At 43.5% G+C, this 21,326-nt stretch overlaps 1 protein-coding gene across 2 annotated transcripts in view; it reads right to left on the bottom strand.

The window, feature by feature from the left end:
* UBXN11 (UBX domain protein 11) overlaps positions 1-21,326 on the bottom strand; it is a 37,821-nt gene that overhangs the window by 3,684 nt on the left and 12,811 nt on the right. Inside the window, exons 7-14 of one of the 2 annotated variants that reach the window (XM_056557433.1) lie at positions 19,437-19,524; positions 19,120-19,334; positions 18,541-18,618; positions 14,914-15,031; positions 14,385-14,488; positions 7,269-7,339; positions 2,768-2,893; positions 1,073-2,694 (exon numbers count right to left, since the gene is read on the bottom strand). In XM_056557433.1, the coding sequence (XP_056413408.1) occupies positions 2,505-2,694; positions 2,768-2,893; positions 7,269-7,339; positions 14,385-14,488; positions 14,914-15,031; positions 18,541-18,618; positions 19,120-19,334; positions 19,437-19,524 (990 nt within the window). In that variant the 3' untranslated portion in view covers positions 1,073-2,504. Of the gene's footprint in view, positions 1-1,072; positions 2,695-2,767; positions 2,894-7,268; positions 7,340-14,384; positions 14,489-14,913; positions 15,032-18,540; positions 18,619-19,119; positions 19,335-19,436; positions 19,525-21,326 lie in introns of those variants that run through there. The other variant, XM_056557432.1, reaches the window with a different exon arrangement.

Here is a 21,326-nt window from a genome sequence, read left to right as displayed (position 1 = left end):
ACCGGAGCACCTGAAAGCTGAACTAATTTATACAGGATAAGTCATCAACTGCCGAGCCGAGAAGTTCGTGACAAATCGAATTTACTGTAAGTTCGCTCATATCTAATTTCATTCATGTGGTTGGGGCTGGTTTTATTATGTGCAGTTATCTTCTGTAGACCAGGAAAAATCTTACACCTTAGTTTAGTTGCTGGTTTGACTTGAGTAGTGTGAAGGGCAACATTCCTACTAGAAAAGATAAGACATTTAAGATTTCATGAAATACCAAAGTCCAATAATGTTTTTGACTGGACGTTCATCTAAACTTGGCATAGAATATTGGAAAAAAAATTTTGGCTTTACAAAATTATGCGTGACCGCCACTTATAGCTACTTTCTCCTAGGACAGTGGTTCTTAACCTTGTTGTAGGTACTGAACCCCACCAGTTTCATATAAAGAATGCAGAATATTTACTGCAAATCAGTGTGACTTCTGCTGTTGTCCAGAGACTAGTTCAGAAATGCGCGGCTTTACCTTGGCAAATGCCACTCTCGCAACAATGGCAGTGTTCCCCCCCCCCCCTGTCCAGGCATGCTGGGAGTTGTAGTTTTGCAACATCTGGAGGTCCACAGGTTGAAGACCACTGATGTAGACAGTGTTCCCCCCACAGACATACAGCCTCCAGACATATACAGTGTATGGCTGGAGGCTGTATGCCTGTGTACTGCCCACTTCAGTGCTCGACCACCGCTCCGGCTATAGCAGTAGGTCTCGGGACCGGTGGTCACTTACCAAGCTGGCCAGCGCGCATCTTCCTCCTCTATCTTCCGGTCCTCGGCGCCTTCGTTTTCATGGGCGCACGCACGGGACGTTAGTGATGTCCCGGCGTGCGCTATGTCCCGGCGGACCTGCGTTTTTTTAACTTAACGCAGGGCCACAGGGAGTTAATAGTGATGGGGGGAATTGCCACGTTGCTACAGGACGGGCAAACACAGGCTCTGCTCGGGGCCCCAAGCAATTGCTTGGTTTGCCTGTCCTGTTGCGACCTCCCCCGCCGAACCCCGGGACTGACTCGCCGAACCCCTGGGTTAAGAACCACTGTCTTTGTACCTGTCTGGTACTGAAATATAATCCATTTAACAAATGAAGCTGTTCTGATGATCATTGACACCAGCAAGTTAGTCTTCTGTTACCCTTGTCAAAGTGTGGCCAGCCAGTCAAGCGGACAGGTGAAAACATGAAGCGGCGTGCAGAGTGAAATATGCGCTTTCTAATCAGCCCCACATCCTGGCTTTCAGAAGGGAGATCCTCTCATTTTGATTTGACTTATGGAAAAGGTAGTCTTACTTCACTCTAGATTTAGGCATTTTTTTTTTTTTACTTGTTAGTGGTCTACTTAGCATGTTTTGTTTTATTAAGCAATGTTGGTTTTGCATTTTTGCATATTTTTTTTATTTTTTTTTGTATGTGACCCTCGGGCCTTTTTCCTATATGCGCTGCCGTGTGGACATGGTCTGTTTTTTACTATATATTCCGACGGCTGTTTTAGTTATGGATTTACATGTTGGTACCGGGGGCTGGTGGAGTGTTTTAGTTGCTGGACTAGCTTGCCCTGGCCCTATTACTTGCAAGTTCTCTTATTTGTTTTGCTCCGATTGTTAACGGGCTGTAGGCTGTCTATGCAGTGTTTTTTGATTTGTACCTATGAAAATTCTTTAATAAAAATTTACAGTTTAAAAAATATATAATTTGTGCATGTCTGCCACAAAACCTGCAATAAAAGTGACCTGAGTTTCCAAAAGGGGTAGTAACATCAGCATGTATGAGTGTCTCCACTGTTATTTATCCCAGCAGAAACAGGTTGTTAGCAACTACAGTAATAATTTATGGTATGATAGGAGTTTTCACATGTTTTGTTTTTCTTGAAGAAAAGCAATGCATTCACATGTTATAGAAGACAATACGGAAGTATAAAATCCTATAACTAATTTTTGTTTGTTTTGTGGAGTTTTCAGAGGCAGTCTTTCCAAAACACAGCGTGCCGTAGGCTGACATTTTTCCTCCTATAGACTAAAAGTTTAACAAACATGTTTTTGCATTCTTCTTGGGTCTTGTCTCCCCACCTTTTATATTCTTTACTAGAAAACTTTAAATCATATGACTTGTAATGAAAAAAGGCCAGATGGGGAAAATATCACAAAAATAAATGTCCTCCAAGATGCAGTTTTTGTGGTGTAGTACAAGAAAAGTGCAGTTTTTGTGGCAATTTTTACTGTGTGAAGGAAGCCTACAGGTAGGAAAGTGGTTGAGCAGTAAGTAGTCTTTGCTCCAGTAATCCCATAGTCGTTGACATTAGCTAATCTTTTTTGCTTTAAATGATTGTAGAAAATGATATGAAAAATATGCAGATATACTTGCTACAATACAATTTTTGCATGTTTTTTTTCCTGCATAAATTAGTGCACACTACCTTAAATGTAGAAATATATTACAATAGTCATCAGTTTTACATATACATTAGCGCTTATAAATCACATTGCAGCTGCTTGGTCAGCCGGAGTGGCTCCTGATTTTCAGGATCTTTGGGCTTCTTCTTTCGAAGTAGGAGCAATGCATTGGGTACAAGGCCAGCCTCTTGCAGAGTACAAGCATTGTGGTCATAAACATGGTGTGGAAATAGACTGATGATATCACAGGATGAAATGTCACAAGATCTGTTGACCATAATGAAAAGGATTGGTATTGCAGCAACAGAGAAGATTATGGGTATTGAGGAGCATCACTCACCTATGTTGTGAAAGGTAGAACCGTAGATCTCCAATGGTCTCAGAGTGCAACATTCGCACCTTGTAAGTGTGGTCTCCAGCCTCAGACTTGACTCTTAGGGTACACACAACTGCATTTGCTTGGGGTCTGAAATTAAGAAAAATATAACTATAAACAGATACACAATTTAGGAATATTACTTTTCAGTGGAGACCAATGTTTCTAGAAGGGTTTTCTAGCAATACTAAACAGTTTTTAGGTTGTTTTAAAAGTAAAAAATGAAAGTATACCTTTGAAGATGCCCCACAAATGCCGTACAGCTCCCAGTCACCACTGTTCCTCACTTCTAACATATCGACCCTGCCCTAAATGCCCGTGGTGGTCCTCCTCAGTGATTAGCTGAGCATGCATTTCCTGTAATATCGAAAAGCGGGGACCAGCGGTAACTGGAAGCTGTGAGAACAGCAGATGGGCAGCATCTTGGAAGGTATGCTTTCTTCCTTTTTAAAATATCCAGAAAATTAAAAAAAAAAAACAACTTTAAAGGAGTAGTGCAGTACACCATAACTTATCCCCTATCCAAAGTATAGGGAATAAGTTCTAGATCGCGCAGGGGGGGTCCAACTGCTGGGACCCCCACAATCTCCTGAACGGGCCCCGGCCGTCTGCCAGATGTGGCCGTTCCGACCTCCACAGGAAGCCACAGCCGATAAGCCACCCCCATGTATCTCTATAGGATACATGGAGGGTCGCCGCACTGTGCAGGGGGGGGGGGGGGCGGAATGCCATCTTCCAGCAGACTGCTGGGTCCCCGTTCAGTAGATCACAGGAGATTGGACCCCCCACAATCTATAACTTATCCCCTATCCAAAGGATAGGGGATTAGTTATGTTTCACTACAGTACTCATTTAAGTATTAGACACTAAGTCAGTGATGGCGAACCTATGGCACCCATGCCACAGATGACACGTCGAGCCCCCTCTGTGGGCACGCGGCCATAGTTCGCCATCAGCCCTTTCGGGACATCCCTGTGTCCCGAAAGATCTTTTCAGGACACAAGGATGCCCCGGTTACCTCTTTGCGGCCCTGCGTTAACTTTAAAAACGCAGGGGCTGCTGGAAGGTAGTGATGTCCTGCGTGCACTGACGTCCCGTTCGTGCGCCCATAGCAACAGCCGAGCGGAGGACGCGCGGGCATGGTAAGTTACCTGCGCATCATCTTCAGTGTTCTGACCAGCGCTCCTACAGGTCCCAGGACCCCTGACCGGCGGATCGGTGGTTGGAACACTGAAGTGGGGCAGTACACAGGCATACAGCCTCCAGCAATACACTGTATATGGCTGGAGGCTGTATGTCTGGGGGGGAACAATACTGCACCTAATGTGGGGAAACTATACTGCCAACCTAATGTGGGGGAACTGTACTGCCAACCTAATGTGGGGGAACTGTACTGCACCTAATGTGGGGGAACTGTACTGCCAACCTAATGTGGGGGAACTATAAACTATCAATTTAAAAAAAACAAGTTTGGATCATTGAACTCTGTTGTTGTGTTTTGTTTATCAACAAAAGATGTTAATTAGTTATGGCAACTGTATGCGTTGTTTTTTCTAAACCTAAACCTCAGTATTTTGATTTAATTGCTGTGCTGGCACTTTGAGGGAAAAAAAGTTGGCGTGCATTACGGTTTGGGCACTCGGGCTCAAAAAGGTTCGCCAGCACTGGACTAAGTGATAATGGGGAGGATGGTTCTGCTGCTTGGAAAGCTGTATGGGAATTCAAAGCAATGTCGGTATATGTGTAATACATGGACAGCTTCTAGCAGGAGCTCTCTATTGTTTCTAATAGGTGTCCAGCCTGCTATCATCCTATTCACTATTGGAGCATGAAAACAGGTTGTCACATGGGGACTCAGTAATCAGTATTATTATATGTGTCAGGAATATGGGGCTCATTTATACAAAACTTCACATAAGGTATTTTGCCTTCTCATTGCTGAACAGCTCTGGTATGTGCACCCTTTAAAGCTTTTATCTGCATCTTGTTTAGGGTCTTTTTTAGCACAATATAGTACTGACGTGAGTTTTAAATGGATTTATTGTGTACTGTTGTGTGATAAAAGTAAATAACATGATAGTGCTTTTAAGTTAGGCTGCTTTCACACTATATGAATTTCTCCGTTTAGGAACTTCCGTCAGAAGTTCCGTCACTATATCGGGGAAAACCTGCCCGTTTGCACCCGTATATGCCCGTAATTCATTACGGGCGTTATACAGTGACGGGACATTGTGGCGGAAAAATTACTGCATGCAGGAAGTTCCTAAACTGAGAAATTCATAGTGTGAAAGCAGCCTTAGCAGGTAGAAATACCAGTGGGTTCTTAAAAGCAGATGTCATTTGTACATTGTTGCCCTATCAGGTTCTGAACTCTGAAGTCAGTAATTGCCGCAGAAGAATAGATCTCGTGCTGTGAAATTTCTATGCCCAAACAAAAAATGAATGTAATTTGTAGCTAAACTGCATCCTTGGAATAAAAAAATAAAAATAAATAGAAGGAAGATCACCAAACAGGTCTGTATCCTTTTTGTATGTGAAGCGTTTTAAAGAATATTCTGCAGTATATTCTATGTAGAGATGAGCGAAGTTACAGTGATTCTATTTGTCACGAACTTCTCGGCTCGGCGGTTACTGACTTTAGCCTGCATAAATGAGTTCAGCTTTCAGGTGCTCCAGTGGCCTGGAAAAGGTGGATACAGTCCTAGGAGACTCTCTTTTAGGACTGTATCCACCTTTTCCAGCCCACCGGAGCACCTGAAAGCTGAACTCATTTATGCAGGCTAAAGTCAGCAACTGCTGAGCCGAGAAGTTTGTGACGAATCGAATCACTGTAACTTCGCTCATCTCTACCTCTATGCTTTAATGAATGAGTTTGCAATCGAGAGAAAACGGCACTCTGAAGATAGAGTGCAGCTTTAACAAGAGTTGTATCTGAATATATGGACTTACACAACAGTGGTTTGCTTTGCTGTAAAGGGTATACCTTAGAAAAACAAGATCTGTAGATGCCTGTGTGTTCTCAATTTGTTTTCTCTATTCTGCTCAGTTAATACAGACTTAAGTTGTTAATGAGAACTGTCTGTATCCATTACATAGTCATATCAGGTCTGAAACCTGTTAGGGTGTATTCACATGGGAGAGCATCGGCAGCATATCTGACGCCAAGGATACGCTGCCATCACACACAGAGTTATGGCAGAGTGAGCTCCCTGCTGCCGTAGCTCTGTGTGTCCGCTCCTGACTGCCGGCGGGAAATCCACAGTCACGAACTGACACACACAGAGCTACGGCAGCAGGGAGCTTGCTCTGTCATAACTGTGTGTGCCGGTAGTGCATCCGTGGCGTCAAATATGCAGCGGATGCGCTCCCTTGTTAATACACCCTTAAAGTGGAACTTCCGATGCCCGGATGAACAGTCTCAGTTCACTGTTGACATTGAAAATGGTAAAGCGTACCTGTCAGATCTCACAAAAAACAAAACTATTATATCTTACTCAATACCTCATCCTGATCATGTACATGTAATTTTTATGTATCTATCACTGATATTTCACTAAAAAAATATCATTTTACAGCTGCTCAATGTCTTTTTCATCTTCCCAGAGGGAAGGGGTATGTCCCTCTCTTGCATGCACTGTGATGACTCCTCCCTCTCCCTCACTCTGCTGACTCACTCCTCTAGGGAGTGAGCCTGGCAGCCCTGCCCTGTAACCCTTTCCTCTCTTGTTTTATGCTGCGCACACAAGGAATGATTATCGGAGACTGCCTGTACTCTACCACCAAAGACAATATGGTGAGTGTATAACTTACATCTTCCTAAATTAGTGCAAAGGTTTAGTGCTAAAAGTACACTGGCTTTTTTAAGTATACATTTTTCTATAACTTCCTGTGTCATTCATGTGTATCCTCCTTTGCCAGTCCTGTAATGCTGGGACTTGTAGTTTTGGAATAGTTGGAGGTACAGTGTTTGGATAACTTTTTAACTTTTTTTTTTTTTTCGCAGCAGTATTGCCTTCAGCTGTGAGTTTACAGCATTTGCAACTCCCATCATACCCAGACATCCTTTCACTATCCCAGAATGTTTGGAGTTGTGGTTTTGCAACAGCTGGAGGCACATGTTTGGTAAAACTCTGTTACAGCAGTGTTGTTGCAGGCTGTGTTACTCCTGCAGCCTTGTCTATCAGCCATCTCGTGTCCATGACCCTTGGACACCCTCATGCTGCTATAGGACTCAGTGTCCTAGGAGGTATGGGGACCCCTAGTGGTGGGATTCTCAAAGACTGTTTGCTTTGGTAAAATGTGAAAAGTATATTCGACAAACTATTGTTTTGCCAAGATGTACAACATCTCACTATACTTCGAGGAGTAGCAATTGGCATTACATCAGTGTGGGTTGCTACTTTTCATGCAAACAATAATGTAATGTTTCATTAAAATACAAAAAATATAGTGTAATATTAAATACCCATTATCCATTGACAACACAAGTGGAGATTCCACAAGGCTCTCTTGTGTCTTCTCATCTGCGTTGGACCCCTGAAATATATACATATAAAAAGGCATGAAAAGTGACAAACTACAACCCCTGTCAAAAATTATGGAGTCACCATACTAAGCGGATGCTTCCCCAGCAGTTTAGCAGTTGTACCTTCTGGCTTCACAATACATACAGAACCTAAGCCTTAAAGATGTCTGCAAACTGAATATAAAATGGTCTAAAGAATAATGAAGGAATGTAGATTTAACTGCAGACAACCACCAACATATTGAAACATAGAATCTGGCGTAGAGCTGGGTGGTATGACCAAATATGTGTATCACGGTATTTTTTTTAACTTACGGCGGTTCCATGGTATATAACGGTATTTTCACCCCCCCAAATCATGTGACCCGCCAGCGCTGTTCTGCCCCCCCCCCCCCCCGCCCCAATCATGTGACCCGCCAGCACTGTTCTGCTCCCCCCAATTAATGATCAGCCCAGCGGGGTACAACTCACATATGTCACCTTCAAGCACTGCCCTCCTCCTCTTTGTTGGGGCCGCTGGCGCTGGAACTCATTGTACGCCAGTGGTCTCCAACCTGCGGACCTCCAGTTGTTGCAAAACTACAACTCCCAGCATGCCCGGACAGCCAATGGCTGTCCGGGCATGCTGGGAGTTGTAGTTTTGCAACAGCTGGAGGTCTGCAGGTTTGAGACCACTGCTGTACACTGTATCCCTATGCCCGGGCTGCAAAAGATACAGAAAATAAACTTTAACTTACCTACGTCGGCCACACGCTGTTCCTTGGGACTGGAACGTCGGACAGCCGTCAGCCTATCACCGGCCGGAGCGACGTCCCGCCCCGGCCAGTGATAGGCTGAGCACACTGTCATGTAAGAAGCTGGCCAGAGCTCCTTACATGACAGTTGGCTCAGCCTATCACTGGCCTGGGCGGGACATCGCTCCGGCCGGTGATATGCTGACGGCTGTCCGACGTTCCAGTCCCAAGGAACAGCGTGTGGCCGACGTAGGTAAGTTACAGTTTGTCTTTTTCTTCTGCAGCCCAGGCATAGGGATCAGAGTACAGCAGTGGTCTCAAACCTGCGGACCTCCAGCTGTTGCAAAACTACATCTCCCAGCATGCCCGGACAGCTTGTAGTTTTGCAACATCTGGAGGTCTGCAGGTTGGAGACCACTGGCGTACAGTATAGAGTTCCAGCGCCCGGCGGCCCCCAACAAAGAGGAGGAGAGCAGTGCTTGAAGGTGACACATGTGAGTAGTACCCCGCTGGGCTGATCATTAATTGGGGGGGCAGAACAGTGCTGGCGGGTAAGATATGATTAGTTCCCCGATGTGGGGACAGCGCTGCGCTGGGCTGATAATTCATTCCTGAGGGGGAGGGGCCCAACCGGTATTGCGGTATGGGGGAAAATTCATATCGTGCAGCCCAAAAAATTCGGTATTCGGTATGAACCGGTATACCGCCCAGCCCTAATGTGTCGTAAGAACCATTTGGCCCATTTAGCCTGCCCAATAATCTGAATCCTATCAATAGTCCCTGGTCCTATCTTATATGAAGGATAGCCTTATGTCAACCCCATGCATGCTTAACCCCTTAGGGACTCAGCAATTTTTTTTTTTAGCATTTTTGCTTTTTCCTCCTTCCCTTCTAAAAATCATAACTCTTTCAATTTTGCACCTACAGACCCATATAAAAGCTTGTTTTTTTGCATCACCAATTGTACTTTGTAATGAAATCACTTATTTTATAATATAACCTGCGGCGAAACCAAAAAATAATTATTTGTGGGATGAAATTTTAAAAAAAACACGCCATTTTGTACATTTTTGGGGCTCCCGTTTCTACGGAGTGCAATATTTGGTTAAAAATGACACCTTATCTTTATTCTGTAGGTCTACATGCACCAAAATTTGTTTAAAATCTTTTGACCCCTATAACTTTTTTATTTTCTGTGTACGGGTCGGTATGAGGGCTCATTTTTTGCGCCATCATCTGTAGTTTTTTTTGTACCATTTTGTTTTAATGGCACTTTTTGATCTCTTTATTAATATTTTTATGGTATATGAAGTGACCAAAAATGCACAATTTTAGACTTTTTTTTTACGTTTACACCATCGACCGTGCGGTTTAGCTAACCTAATATTTTAAAAGTTCTGACATTTACGCACGTGACGGTACCACATATTATTTTTATTCTTTATTACATTATTTTATTAAAAACATGGGAAAAAGGGGGTGATTTTAACTTTTAATAGGAAAGGGGTTAATGAACTTTTAAAAAATTGTTCTTTTACAAAAAAAAATTTTTAAGCCCCCATAGGGGCTTAAACATGCAATCTTCTGATTGCATACACTGATCAGTGCTCTGCCATTGCAAAACACTGATCAGTGTAACCGGCGATCTGCTGCTCTAGCCTGTTGCGCTGGCATGGAGCAGCAGATCACCGATCGGACAACGGGGAGGCAGGTGAGGACCCTCCTGTCATCCGGTAAGCCGATCGGGACATCGCGATTTTGTCGCGATAGTTCCGATCAGCACCGCTGAGCTGCCGGGATTCTTTTACTTTCATTTTAGACGCAGCGATCAACTTTGATTGCGGCATCTAAAGGGTTAATGCCGGGCATCGGCCCGATCGGCCGTGCCAGGCATTAGCGTGGGTTATGGCAGCCCGTAGCAGCCGGGACCCACCGGGTTTAACCCGTTCATCACCGGTGAAAACGTTTTAAACCCGTTATACCGGACCAGCACGTACAGGTACGCCCCGAGTCCTTAAGGATCGGTGATGCAGGACGTATGCATACGCCCTGCATCCCCAAGAGGTTAAACTCCTTCACTGTATTTGCAGCTACCACTTCTGCAGGAAGGCTATTCCATGCATCCACTACTCTCTCAGTAAAGTGATACTTCCTTATAGTACTTTTAAACCTTTGTCCCTCTAATTTAAAACTATGTCCTCTTGTGGTAGTTTTTCTTTTAAATATGCTCTCCAACTTTACAGTGTTGATTCCCTTTTATGTATTTAAAAGTTTCTCTCATATCCCCTCTGTCTCGTCTTTCTTCCAAGCTATTCATGTTAAAGGAAAACTGTCAGCTTGCTCCCCCCCCGCATTAACCAGCGGTACTAGCTGGTAGGGCGGGGGACGCTGACCAGTTTGATGCATACCATGCCCGAATCTGCCGGGCCGTTCGCCTGTTATCTTCTTTCTTCTTGATATGCAAATTAGCTGCTAACTGCCACCGGTGGGGTTACTGCCTTCATCTGGCATTGTGACGTAACCACCACCCAGCTTATTAATATTCATGTTCTCCCTGATCATTTCCCTCTCCTCCCCGCAGATTTCAGGACTCCACTGTGCATGTGCTGGCTTCCTGTCTACACCTGGAAGCTGCTTCAGCACAGTGGAGTCGTGAAATTAGCGGGGAGGAGAGGGAGATGATCAGGGAGAACATGAATAATCATAAGCCGGGCGGCGGTTACATCACAGTGCCAAATGAAGGCAGTAACCCCGCCCGTGCCAGTAGCAGCTAATTTACATATGAAGAAGAAAGAAGATAAAGGGCGAACCGCGTGGCGGATCCAGGCATGGTATGCATCAAACTGATCAGCGCCCCCCCGCACTACCAGCCAGTACCGCTAGTTAGTGCGGGGGGAGCAAGCTGACAGTTTTCCTTTAAGGTCCTTTAACCTTTCCTGGTAAGTTTTATCCTGCAACCCATGTACTAGTTTAGTAGCTCTTCTCTGAACTCTCTAGAGTATCTAGATCCTTCTGGAGATACGGTCTCCAGTACTGCATACAATACTCCAAGTGAGGTCTCACCAGTGTTCTGTACAGCGGCATGAGCACTTCTCTCTCTCTCTACTGCTTATACCTCTCCCTATAAATCCAAACACATTCTGCTAGCGTTTCTTGCTGCTCTATTACATTGTCTGCTTACCTTTAAGTCTTCTGAAATAATTACTCCTAAATCCCTTTCCTCAGATACTTAGGTCAGCACTGTGTCAAATATTCTTATACTCTGCCCGAGGGTTTTTACACCCCAGGTGCATTATTTTGCACTTACCCACATTAAATTTCAGTTGCCAGAGTTCTGACCATTCTTCTAGTTTGCCTAAATCCTTTTCCATTTGGCGTATCCCTCCAGGAACATCAACCCTGTTACATATCTTTGTGTCATCAGCAAAAAGACAAACCTTACAATCGAGACCTTTTGCAATATCACTTATGAAGCTATTAAACAAAATTGGTCCCAGTACAGATCCCTTAGGCACCCCACTGGTAACAAAACCTCGCTCTAAATATACTCCATTGACTACAACCCTCCGTTGTCTGTCATTTAGCCACTGCCTAATCCACTCAACAATATGGGAGTCCAAGCTCAAAGACTGTAGTTTATTGATAAATCTTCTATGTGGGACAGTGTCAAAAGCCTTACTAAAATCTAGATATGCTACTGTCTACTAATGTCTACTGCCCCTCCGCCATCTATTATTTTAGTCACCTAATCAAAAAAATCAATAAGATTTGTTTGACATGATCTCCCTGAAGTAAACCCATATTGTTTTTCATCTTGCAATCCATGGGATTTTAGATGTTCCCCAATCCTATCCTTTAGTAGGGTTTCCATTAATTTCCCCACTATTGATGTCAGACTTACTGGCCTATAGTTGCTTGAATCCTCCCTATTACCTTTCTTGTGAATGGGCACGACATTTGCTAATTTCCAATCTTCTGGGACGAAGATCTGTTAACTGTTTTGCTAGTTCACCGCTGTATAAAATAATTTTAACAAGGGATCCATAGCGTTAAACATTGATAGTTTTTTCTTTTCCTCCACTTCATCTGGAGACACAACTGCCATTATTACAATGATTTCATTTGTCTGAGGAGGTTTCATGAAGCTGGAAAGATCAGCCTTTTACAAGAAGAACGACCGTAAAGGGTACCCAGTGATTTATGTATTATAAACACATGTTGCATAAACTAAAGAATGGGCATCCAAAGAAAGTGTTCAAAGGGGTTGTGCAGTGGAAAACACGTTCCCAGTGACATCCCTAGCCTGCCTAATAAAATAGTAAAAGCTTTAACTTACCCTTGTAGCTCTGGTATCAAGACGCTCTGTCTGTGGCCGATGTCACTGTTTTCTCCTGAAGCTGCAGAGTGCAGCATCTGCAGCCGAGGAAAATGACAGTGCCGCTCACCAATCACTGGCCAAGGCAGGACATTGCAATGATTGGCTGAGCAGCTGTGACATTACGTCTACCGTTCCAGTCGGCTCTATAAGGTGGACTGTCAGCGGAGACAGGCAAGATACGGGGCATCCTGATTCCAGAGCTACGAGGGAGCGTAATTATTTTAATAGGTAGTCTGGGGACATTACAACAAAAGTTTTTCACCAGACTACCCCTTTAACCACTTTTGGACTGTTAAATGACTTAAAACATTCAGCTAGTCGGCATATGGCTCTGCAAGGATGCCTCTGGTCATCTTTGCACAGTTTGAAGCTTCAGGAATGGGGAACCCCCATAGAGAAGGCAGAGATGATCAATTTCCGTCCTTGCCTTCCTGTCTCATTGAGCACTGTATACACAGTTTAGGAAGCGACGGTGACGCTTTCTAAAGTATTTTAGTAATACTTTAGGTTGGAAGAAAGAGAAACTAATATGCTTCTTAAATTTTTTTTTTTAATCAAAAATCATGGTATGGGGACCACTAGAGGTCCCCATACCATCTAGAAAATAATCCTGTCTAGCTGCAGCATCATCTTTGTCCAAGCTAAAGCACCTCCTGGAACAAAGTCCAGGAAATGGGAGCAGGACTAGCACTCCTCTGTGCTCACTCCTGTCCTGTCTATCAGACTCCTGTCTGAAAAGAGGGGGTTACAGCACAACCTGCAGTGGCTGGATAAAGAGACACAGCACAGCAGATTCAGGGCAGAAGTGAATGCATTAGGGATGTCCCGATACCATTTTTTTAAGACCAAGTATGAGTACCGATACTTTTTTTTATTTTTTAAAGTACTCGCCGATACCAATTACTGATACTTTTTTCTATGCCATGTGACGGGGGTTTATAATGGGGAGAAAAGGGGAGTTTTTTTTTTTTTAGGAAGGGCTTTTTTATATTTTAAGAAAATATTTTATTTTATTTAAGTAGGGGGGGGGGGGTTGAATAAAATTTTTATTAGGGAAGGGGTTAATTCACTAATTCAAGGGGTTAATTCATTAAAAAAATCTACACTTTTTTTTAGTTCCCATAGGGGACTATTACATGCAATCTGTAGATTGCATACACTGATCAATAATATGCCATTGCATAGCATTGTTCAGTGTTATCGGCGCTCCTTTACTACTGTCTGCCATGGCTAGCAGTAAAGGATCGACGATTGGACGACAGAGCACGGTAAGGGACCTCCGGCCGTCCTCACAGCTGATCGGACACCGCGATTTCACTACGGTGATCTCGATCAGCATCTCTGAGCTAACCGGCAGTTAACTTCAGGACTTTTAGACGCAGCAATCAACTTTGATCTTGGCGTCTAAAAGGTTAATGCCGGACAGCACCGCGGTTGGTGATGTTCGGCATTAGCCACAGGTCCCGGCTATGATGCGCTGGGCATGCTGCATAGTTCGGCACCTCCATGGTACCTGCTGGTGGGAGTCCCGCCAGCGAGTATCGGATTAGGTATCAGGGACATTTGCACGAGTACAAGTACTTGTGCAAGTGTCCAGTATCGGTCCCAATACCAGCATAGGTATTGGGACATCCCTAGAATGCATAGTAAGTTGGCTCAATGCTTTCCTTGGACACGCCCCTTCCTGAGCAGTGGATGTCAGATGAGTGAGCAGCAGAACAGAGGGGTTTGTGATCAAAATATAGAAGCTAGACACACACACACACAAAAAAAGGCATGTTAAGAATCTGCATGAACTAGTGAGTAACACATATAAGCATTACAATAGTCTACTAAATAAATGGACTGGTTAACACTAGAAAACTGCTAGATGTCTAAAATGAAATCACGTCTCATGAGATCAATCTTTCATGGTGAGATTGCAATTTAAGAAAACCTACATACCAGCAGATTGTCCCTAATGGGACCCTGAACATCAATGACACGACCACCTTGGATAACAGATTTAGGGAGTCTGTTTAAGAATTGTTGTACAGAAAGCCGAGGGCCTAAAAATTCCAAAACAAATATTGAATTACATAAATTTAAGATGGGCAATGAGCAAACAGACATTACTTGGCTCCTATTGTAAGAGCTCATTCACATTAAGTATTTTCTGAGAGGAATTCCACTTGGAAATTGTGATGCAGCAGCCTCCCATTATTTTAATGGGATTTGCAGCATCATTCACAGTACAGAATTTGCAGAAATTCCGGATCCCATACTCTACCGTAAATGCATTGCCGTCAATGGAGACGGCACATTTCCGAGTGGTCCTTGCGCAGGCCTGTCCTGCCGGCGCCTGCTGCCTACATAATCTCCTTATCCGAAATATCTCAAGGCAGAGTTGACATAGTGTGAATGGGCCCTGACAAGATAGCTTCAGAGCACTTTCAACCAATAAGATGTACTGTTTTATCAACATTCATTTTACCTGGTTTCTCACTAGTCTTAACGAGATTTTTCTCTGCACACCCAACACTTTGACCAGGACCCGGAAATTGATCCCATGACCGACGTTCATTGAATACAACATTCCGCATATCTGTAACCTGTAAAGAACATATATAGTAAGCTACTTGTTCAATATAATTCTTTATACAGCTATTAAAATTATCGGCCCAACTGACAGTAGATGTAAATAACATAACTACGGTATTTCAGGACAATGGCACCTGTTAAAATTAAACTGTTATTAGTGTGTTACCAATTTTTTTCTTGGTGACTATTGCCCAACTGCACTGCCTTAAGATCATTGACAAGATACTTCTGTGTAGCTCTGGACTGATCCCTCACCATTCTCGTGATCATTAAAGGAAATCTGTCACCAGGGTCACCTGCACTAAACTGTCTGTACCGACAGGTAGTGCAGGCGACACTGATGACAACGGTACTCGCCTTGTCCCGATCCATGGCGGGGATCTCCTGTAATCTTCTCCGGTATCTTCGCTCCGGGCACCGGCATGGGCGGAGCTTAATGACGTAACTGCTGCTGTTCCCAGGACCTGGGACCCAGCAGAGAGCAGCAGTGGTGATGTCACTAAGCTCTGCTCATGCCCCAAGCCGCTGCTGCTTTCTGCAGTGTCTCGGGCAGCAACAGTTACGTCATTAAGCTCCGCCCGTGCCCCAAGCCAATGCCCGGAGTGAAGATTAAACAGGAGACTCCTGCCATGGACCGGGACAAGGCGAGTACCATTGTCATCAGTGTCACCTGCACTACCTGTCGGTACCGACAGGTTAGTGTAGGTGTCACTGGTGACTGATTTCCTTTAAAACTCCAAGAGGTGAGATCTTCCATTGAGCCCCGACCGAGGGAGATTGACAGTTATTTTGTTAATGCCTGATAAGGTCCCAGTATAGCAGGCCAAAAGCATTGCCTGAATTTTATTTGCAATAAAAGAGCTGAATTAGTCTAATCTAACTAGTGTGGCATTCATGGGAAGTGGAAACCGAAAAGTACATACTGGAAACTCACGAGCGCCAAAGGATCCTGGATTTTCTATAACACAACCTGGTCCTGGTTGTAATAGAAGGATTTTATTCGGCTAAGATGAATAAATGGGACTCAATTTACCATTCCAAAGTCTTAGAAAATAAATTTGGGCACATGTAGTTAATTCCCGATACTAATATTGCTCTGAAATCTGAATATGAAATCCAATAAAACAAAATGAAATAAGTAGCTGAACTAAAAGCATTTTAGAGTTCAACTAAACCCAAAACGTGCCTGAACAGAGCAGCAGATATTATCAGCATAGCTGACAGCGACCTATTCTACAGTCACTTCAGTGTAGGGAGAGTCGGCAGTATTAGGCAATTATTGAATGGGAGTGAACAAATAAGTTATGTGATGATCTGATATGTGTCTGATACTTTTATATGCTGTGTATATTTGTAAATGTTAAATCACACCCATTATTATATTTTGCATACATCAGTAGTACATGTGAATCCTTAAAATTTGTAATATACAGCTCAAAAAAATAAGATAACACATCCTAGATCTGAATAAATGAACTAATTGTATGAAATACTTTTGTCTTAACATAGTTGAATGTGCTGACAACAAAATCACACAAAATATATCAATGGAAATCAAACTTATCAACGCATGGAGGTCTGGATATGGGTGAGTGCCGAGACTTCTTCCTATATACCGCATTTATTCTTGGTCTGCGAGCACCACTCTGTTACACGAGTGCCGACTCCATCTCATCTGGATATGGAGTCACATTAAAAATCAAAGTGGAAAACCACACTACAGGCTGATCCATCTTTGATGTAATGTCCTGAAAACAAGTCAAAATGAGGCTTAGTAGAGTGTGTGGCCTCCACGTGCCCGAATGACCCCCCCTACAATGCTTGGGCATACTCCTGATGAGGTGGAGGATGGTCTCCTGAGGGATGTCCTCCCAGACCTGGACTAAAGCATCCGCCAACTCCTAGACAGTATGGTGCAACGTGGCATTGGTGGATGGAGCGAGACATGATGTCCCAGATGTGCTCAATCGGATTTAGGTCTGGGGAATGGGCGGGCCAGTCCATAGCATCAATGCCTTCCTCTTGCAGGAACTGCTGACACACTTCAGCCACATGAGGTCTAGCATTGTCTTGCATTAGGAGGAACCCAGGGCCAACCGCACCAGCATTTGGTCTCACAAGGGGTCTGAGGATCTCGTCTCGGTACCTAATGGCAGTCAGGCTACCTCTGGCAAGCACATGGAGGGCTGTGCGGCCCCCCAAAGTAATTCCACCCCACGCCATTACTGACCCACTGCCAAACCGGTCATGCTGGAGGATGTTGCAGGTAGCAGAACGTTCTGCACGGCGTCTCCAGACTGTCAAATGTGCTCAGTGTGAACCTGCTTTCATCTGTGCCAGTGGCAAATTTGCCAATCTTTGTGTCCTCTGGCATATGCCAAACGTCCTGCACAGTGTTGGGCTGTAAGCACAACCCCCACCTGTGGACGTCGGGCCATCATACCAGCCACATGGAGTCCGTTTCTGACCGTTTGAGTGGACACATGCACATTTGTGGCCTGCTGGAGATCATTTTGCAGGGCTCTGGCAGTGCTCCTCCTTGCACAAAGGCGGAGGTAGCGATCCTGCTGCTGGGTTTTTGCCCTCCTATGGTCTCCTCCACATCTCCTGATGTACTGGCCTGTCTCCTGGTAACGCCTCCATGCTCTGGGCACTACACTGACAGACACAGCAAACCTTCTTGCCACAGCTCGCATTGACGTGCCATCCTGGATGAGCGGCACTACCTGAGTCACTTGTGTGGGTTGTAGACTTTGTCTCATGTTACCACTAGAGTTAAATCACCGCCAGCATTCAAAAGTGACCAAAACCTCAGCCAGGAAGCATAGGATCTGAGAAGTGGTCTGTGGTCACCACCTGCAGAACCACTCCTTTATTGGGGGTGTCTTGCTAATTGCCTATAATTTCCACCTGTTGTCTGTTCCATTTGCACAACAGCATGTGAAATGGACTTGGGGTTACATTGTGTTGTTTAAGTGTTCCCTTTATTTTTTTGAGCAGTGTATATCTTAGGGAAAGTGGCATCATTCCTACCTTCCAACATCACGTTCCCTTTTCCCTGTCTGTACTGTCTCTCTGACAGGTTTAGAAAGCTCCTTAAACATGCAAGACATTCTACTATGAAAGATTTCTAATACACATGCCTTTATGTTTCTGAACACATTTTTAATACTGCAGTGGCCCCTTTTTGCACAGCAGAATGGTATACCCCACAACTCCTTGTAATGCATCCATGGCCTAACTGAATAGAACTAAGCATGGCATCTATCCATACCCGAAACACATATCATTATTGGTAGATCAGTTTTGTTGTCTATATTAGGTGCAAATTTTTTTCCAATAGCATTTCTTGCACAAAAGTGTTGCGTCTTTTCACATATTGTAAAGTTCACTTTTTGGAAAGTTACGTTGTTGAACAATTTCAGTGTTTAATTTTGAAGTGGGAATGACATATGCCCAGGGGTAAAAAGAACTTAAATTACAAAAGACAGTGATAATTCCCCCAACTGTATTCAATTACCTGAAAAGGTACTCCATCAGGAAAGCGTGTCTGCAGTTCTGAAGGAAAATATCCATCCATGATGTCCCTCAGGCATTGCTGCAATACAGAAATCATCAGCACTTAAAGGGGTACTTTGGTGGAAATTTTTTTTTATTTTTTTCAAATCAACTGGTGGCAGAAATGTTTACAATTTTGTAAATTACTTCTATTTAAACATCTTAATCCTTCCAGTACTTATCAGCTACTGTATGCTCCAGAGGAAGTTTTATTTCTTTCTGGAGTTCTTTTCTGTCTGACCACAGTGCTCTCTGCTGACACCTCTGTCCATATCAGGAACTCTCCAGAGCAGGAGAGTTTTGCTATGAGGATTTGTTCCTGCTCTGGAAAGTTGCTGATACAGACAGAGGTGACAGCAGAGAGCACTGTGGTCAGACAGAAAAGAACTCCAGACAGAAATACAACTTCCTCTGGAGAATACAGCAGCTGATGAGTACTGGAAGGATTAAAAGTTAATTAAAAAACATTTTTTCTACTGGAGTACCCCTTTAAGGATGGAGGCAACTCAGGCTTTACCCATCTTGCTGCACAATCTCCTACCTGTGTTGATGGCTCTTGGTAGGAACGAAATGGCCCCTGGAACATAAGGATTCCATTTTTATATAAAGTGAGTGGTACAGACTCAGGTGACCTCAGACGTGCTGCCCCCTCTTTATACTCTACATGTGATACACCTTCTCCTCCAAGCACATTCAAATCCTGAATATTCTCAAGGATAAGATCAAAATCTGGTTGGAAACTGTAGGAAGATTGACCTGTATAGTTGCGAAGAAAATATATTGAAATGTTTTTATTGCCTGTTTTATTATAAGTTATGTTTAGCAATTTGTAGGTTGCAAGTTAACATGGTCAGTCACCTGCATTGCTTTGTGGAATCATTTGCTCTGTAGATTCAGATGGACCTTCATCTCCGACCCAAATAAGTCCATAATCACTAAGAAAATGCTGAGGGTAAAGTAACAACAAAAATTAAAAGGGCATGGTCAATAAAAAAAAATTTGAAAAAAACTTTTGACATGTTGTAGAGACATACAGAAAAACACAGGGGCTCAACCTCTATATCAGAGTACATATCAGGGTGCAAAACAGTATATCCCAATAGCCATATACAAAACAAAGGGAGAAAGTTAGCGGATATACTAAAATGCAGTGCACACCTATAAAAAATATTAATCTCTATTAGTAAAAAATATACAAAAATACACGGATATAAAAAGACAATGTGATTAAAAACAATTAGAATTGCTCTAACCAGAGCAACCTCCAACAAAAACATGAGGGAAGGATATAACCACCCTCAAGGGGGCACATGTATATAAATGATAGGCAGATAATACAGCTCAGTCCGTCCAAAACCCCAACATCATGTGTAAACCATATATATGGCAGAAAAAACAATACCTAGTGTATAAAATCTAATTACACGGTATAACATCAAAGCAAAGTAATGCTACCTTATATTTTATACACAGAATGGACTGGCTATCCTACAGAGCAAAAATATGGCAATGAATGTTATAGTAAACATCACATACAGTGGGGCAAAAAAGTATTTAGTCAGCCATCAATTGTGCAGGTTCTCCCACTTAAAAAGATGAGAGAGGCCTGTAATTTTCATCATAGGTATACCTCAACTATGACATGAGAAAAAAATCCATAAAATCACATTGTCTGATTTTTAAAGAATTTATTTGCAAATTATGGTGGAAAATAAGTATTTGGTCACCTACAAACAAGCAAGATTTCTGGCTCTCACAGACCTGTAACTTCTTCTTTAAGAGTCTCCTCTGTCCTCCACTCGTTACCTGTATTAATGTCACCTGTTTGAACTTGTTATCTGTATAAAAGACACCTGTCCACAACCTCAAACAGTCACACTCCAAACTCCACTATGGCCAAGACCAAAGAGCTGTTGAAGGACACCAGAAACAAAATTGTAGACCTGCACCAGGCTGGGAAGACTGAATCTGCAATAGTCAAGCAGCTTGGTGTGAAGAAATCAACTGAGGGAGCAATTATTAGAAAATGGAAAACATACAAGACCACTGATAATCTCCCTCGATCTGGGGCTCCACGCAAGATCTCACCCCGTGGTGTCAAAATGATCACAAGAACGGTGAGCAAAAATCCTAGAACCACACAGGGGGACCTAATGAATGACCTGCAGAGAGCTGGGACCAAAGTAACAAAGGCTACCATCAGTAACACACTATGCCGCCAGGGACTCAAATCATGCAGTGCCAGACGTGTCCCCCTGCTTAAGCCAGTACATGTCCGGGCCCGTCTGAAGTTTGCTAGAGAGCATTTGGATGAACCAGAAGAGGATTGGGAGAATGTCATATGGTCAGATGAAATCGAAGTAGAACTTTTTGGTAAAAACTCAACTGGTTGTGTTTGGAGGAGAATGGAGGCAACTCAGCATTCTAAGAACACCATACCTACTGAAGCATGGGGGTGGAAACATCATGCTTTGGGGCTGTTTTTCTGCAAAGGGACCAGGACGACTGATCTGTGTAAAGGAAAGAATGAATGGGGCCATTTATTGTGAGATTTTGAGTGAAAACCTCCTTCCATCAGCAAGGGCATTGAAGATAAAATGTGGCTGGGTCTTTCAGCATGACAATGATCCCAAACACACCGCCCGGTCAAAGAAGGAGTGGCTTCATAAGAAGCATTTCAAGGTCCTGAAGTGGCGTAGCCAGTCTCCAGATCTCAACCCCATAGAAAACCTTTGAGGGGAGTTGAAA

Source organism: Hyla sarda, chromosome 2, assembly GCF_029499605.1.
Source record: "Hyla sarda isolate aHylSar1 chromosome 2, aHylSar1.hap1, whole genome shotgun sequence".
Classification (NCBI taxonomy): Eukaryota; Metazoa; Chordata; class Amphibia; order Anura; family Hylidae; genus Hyla; species Hyla sarda.
Note: the sequence above shows the minus strand (reverse complement) of the source record. Positions and strands in the feature narration are given on the sequence as shown.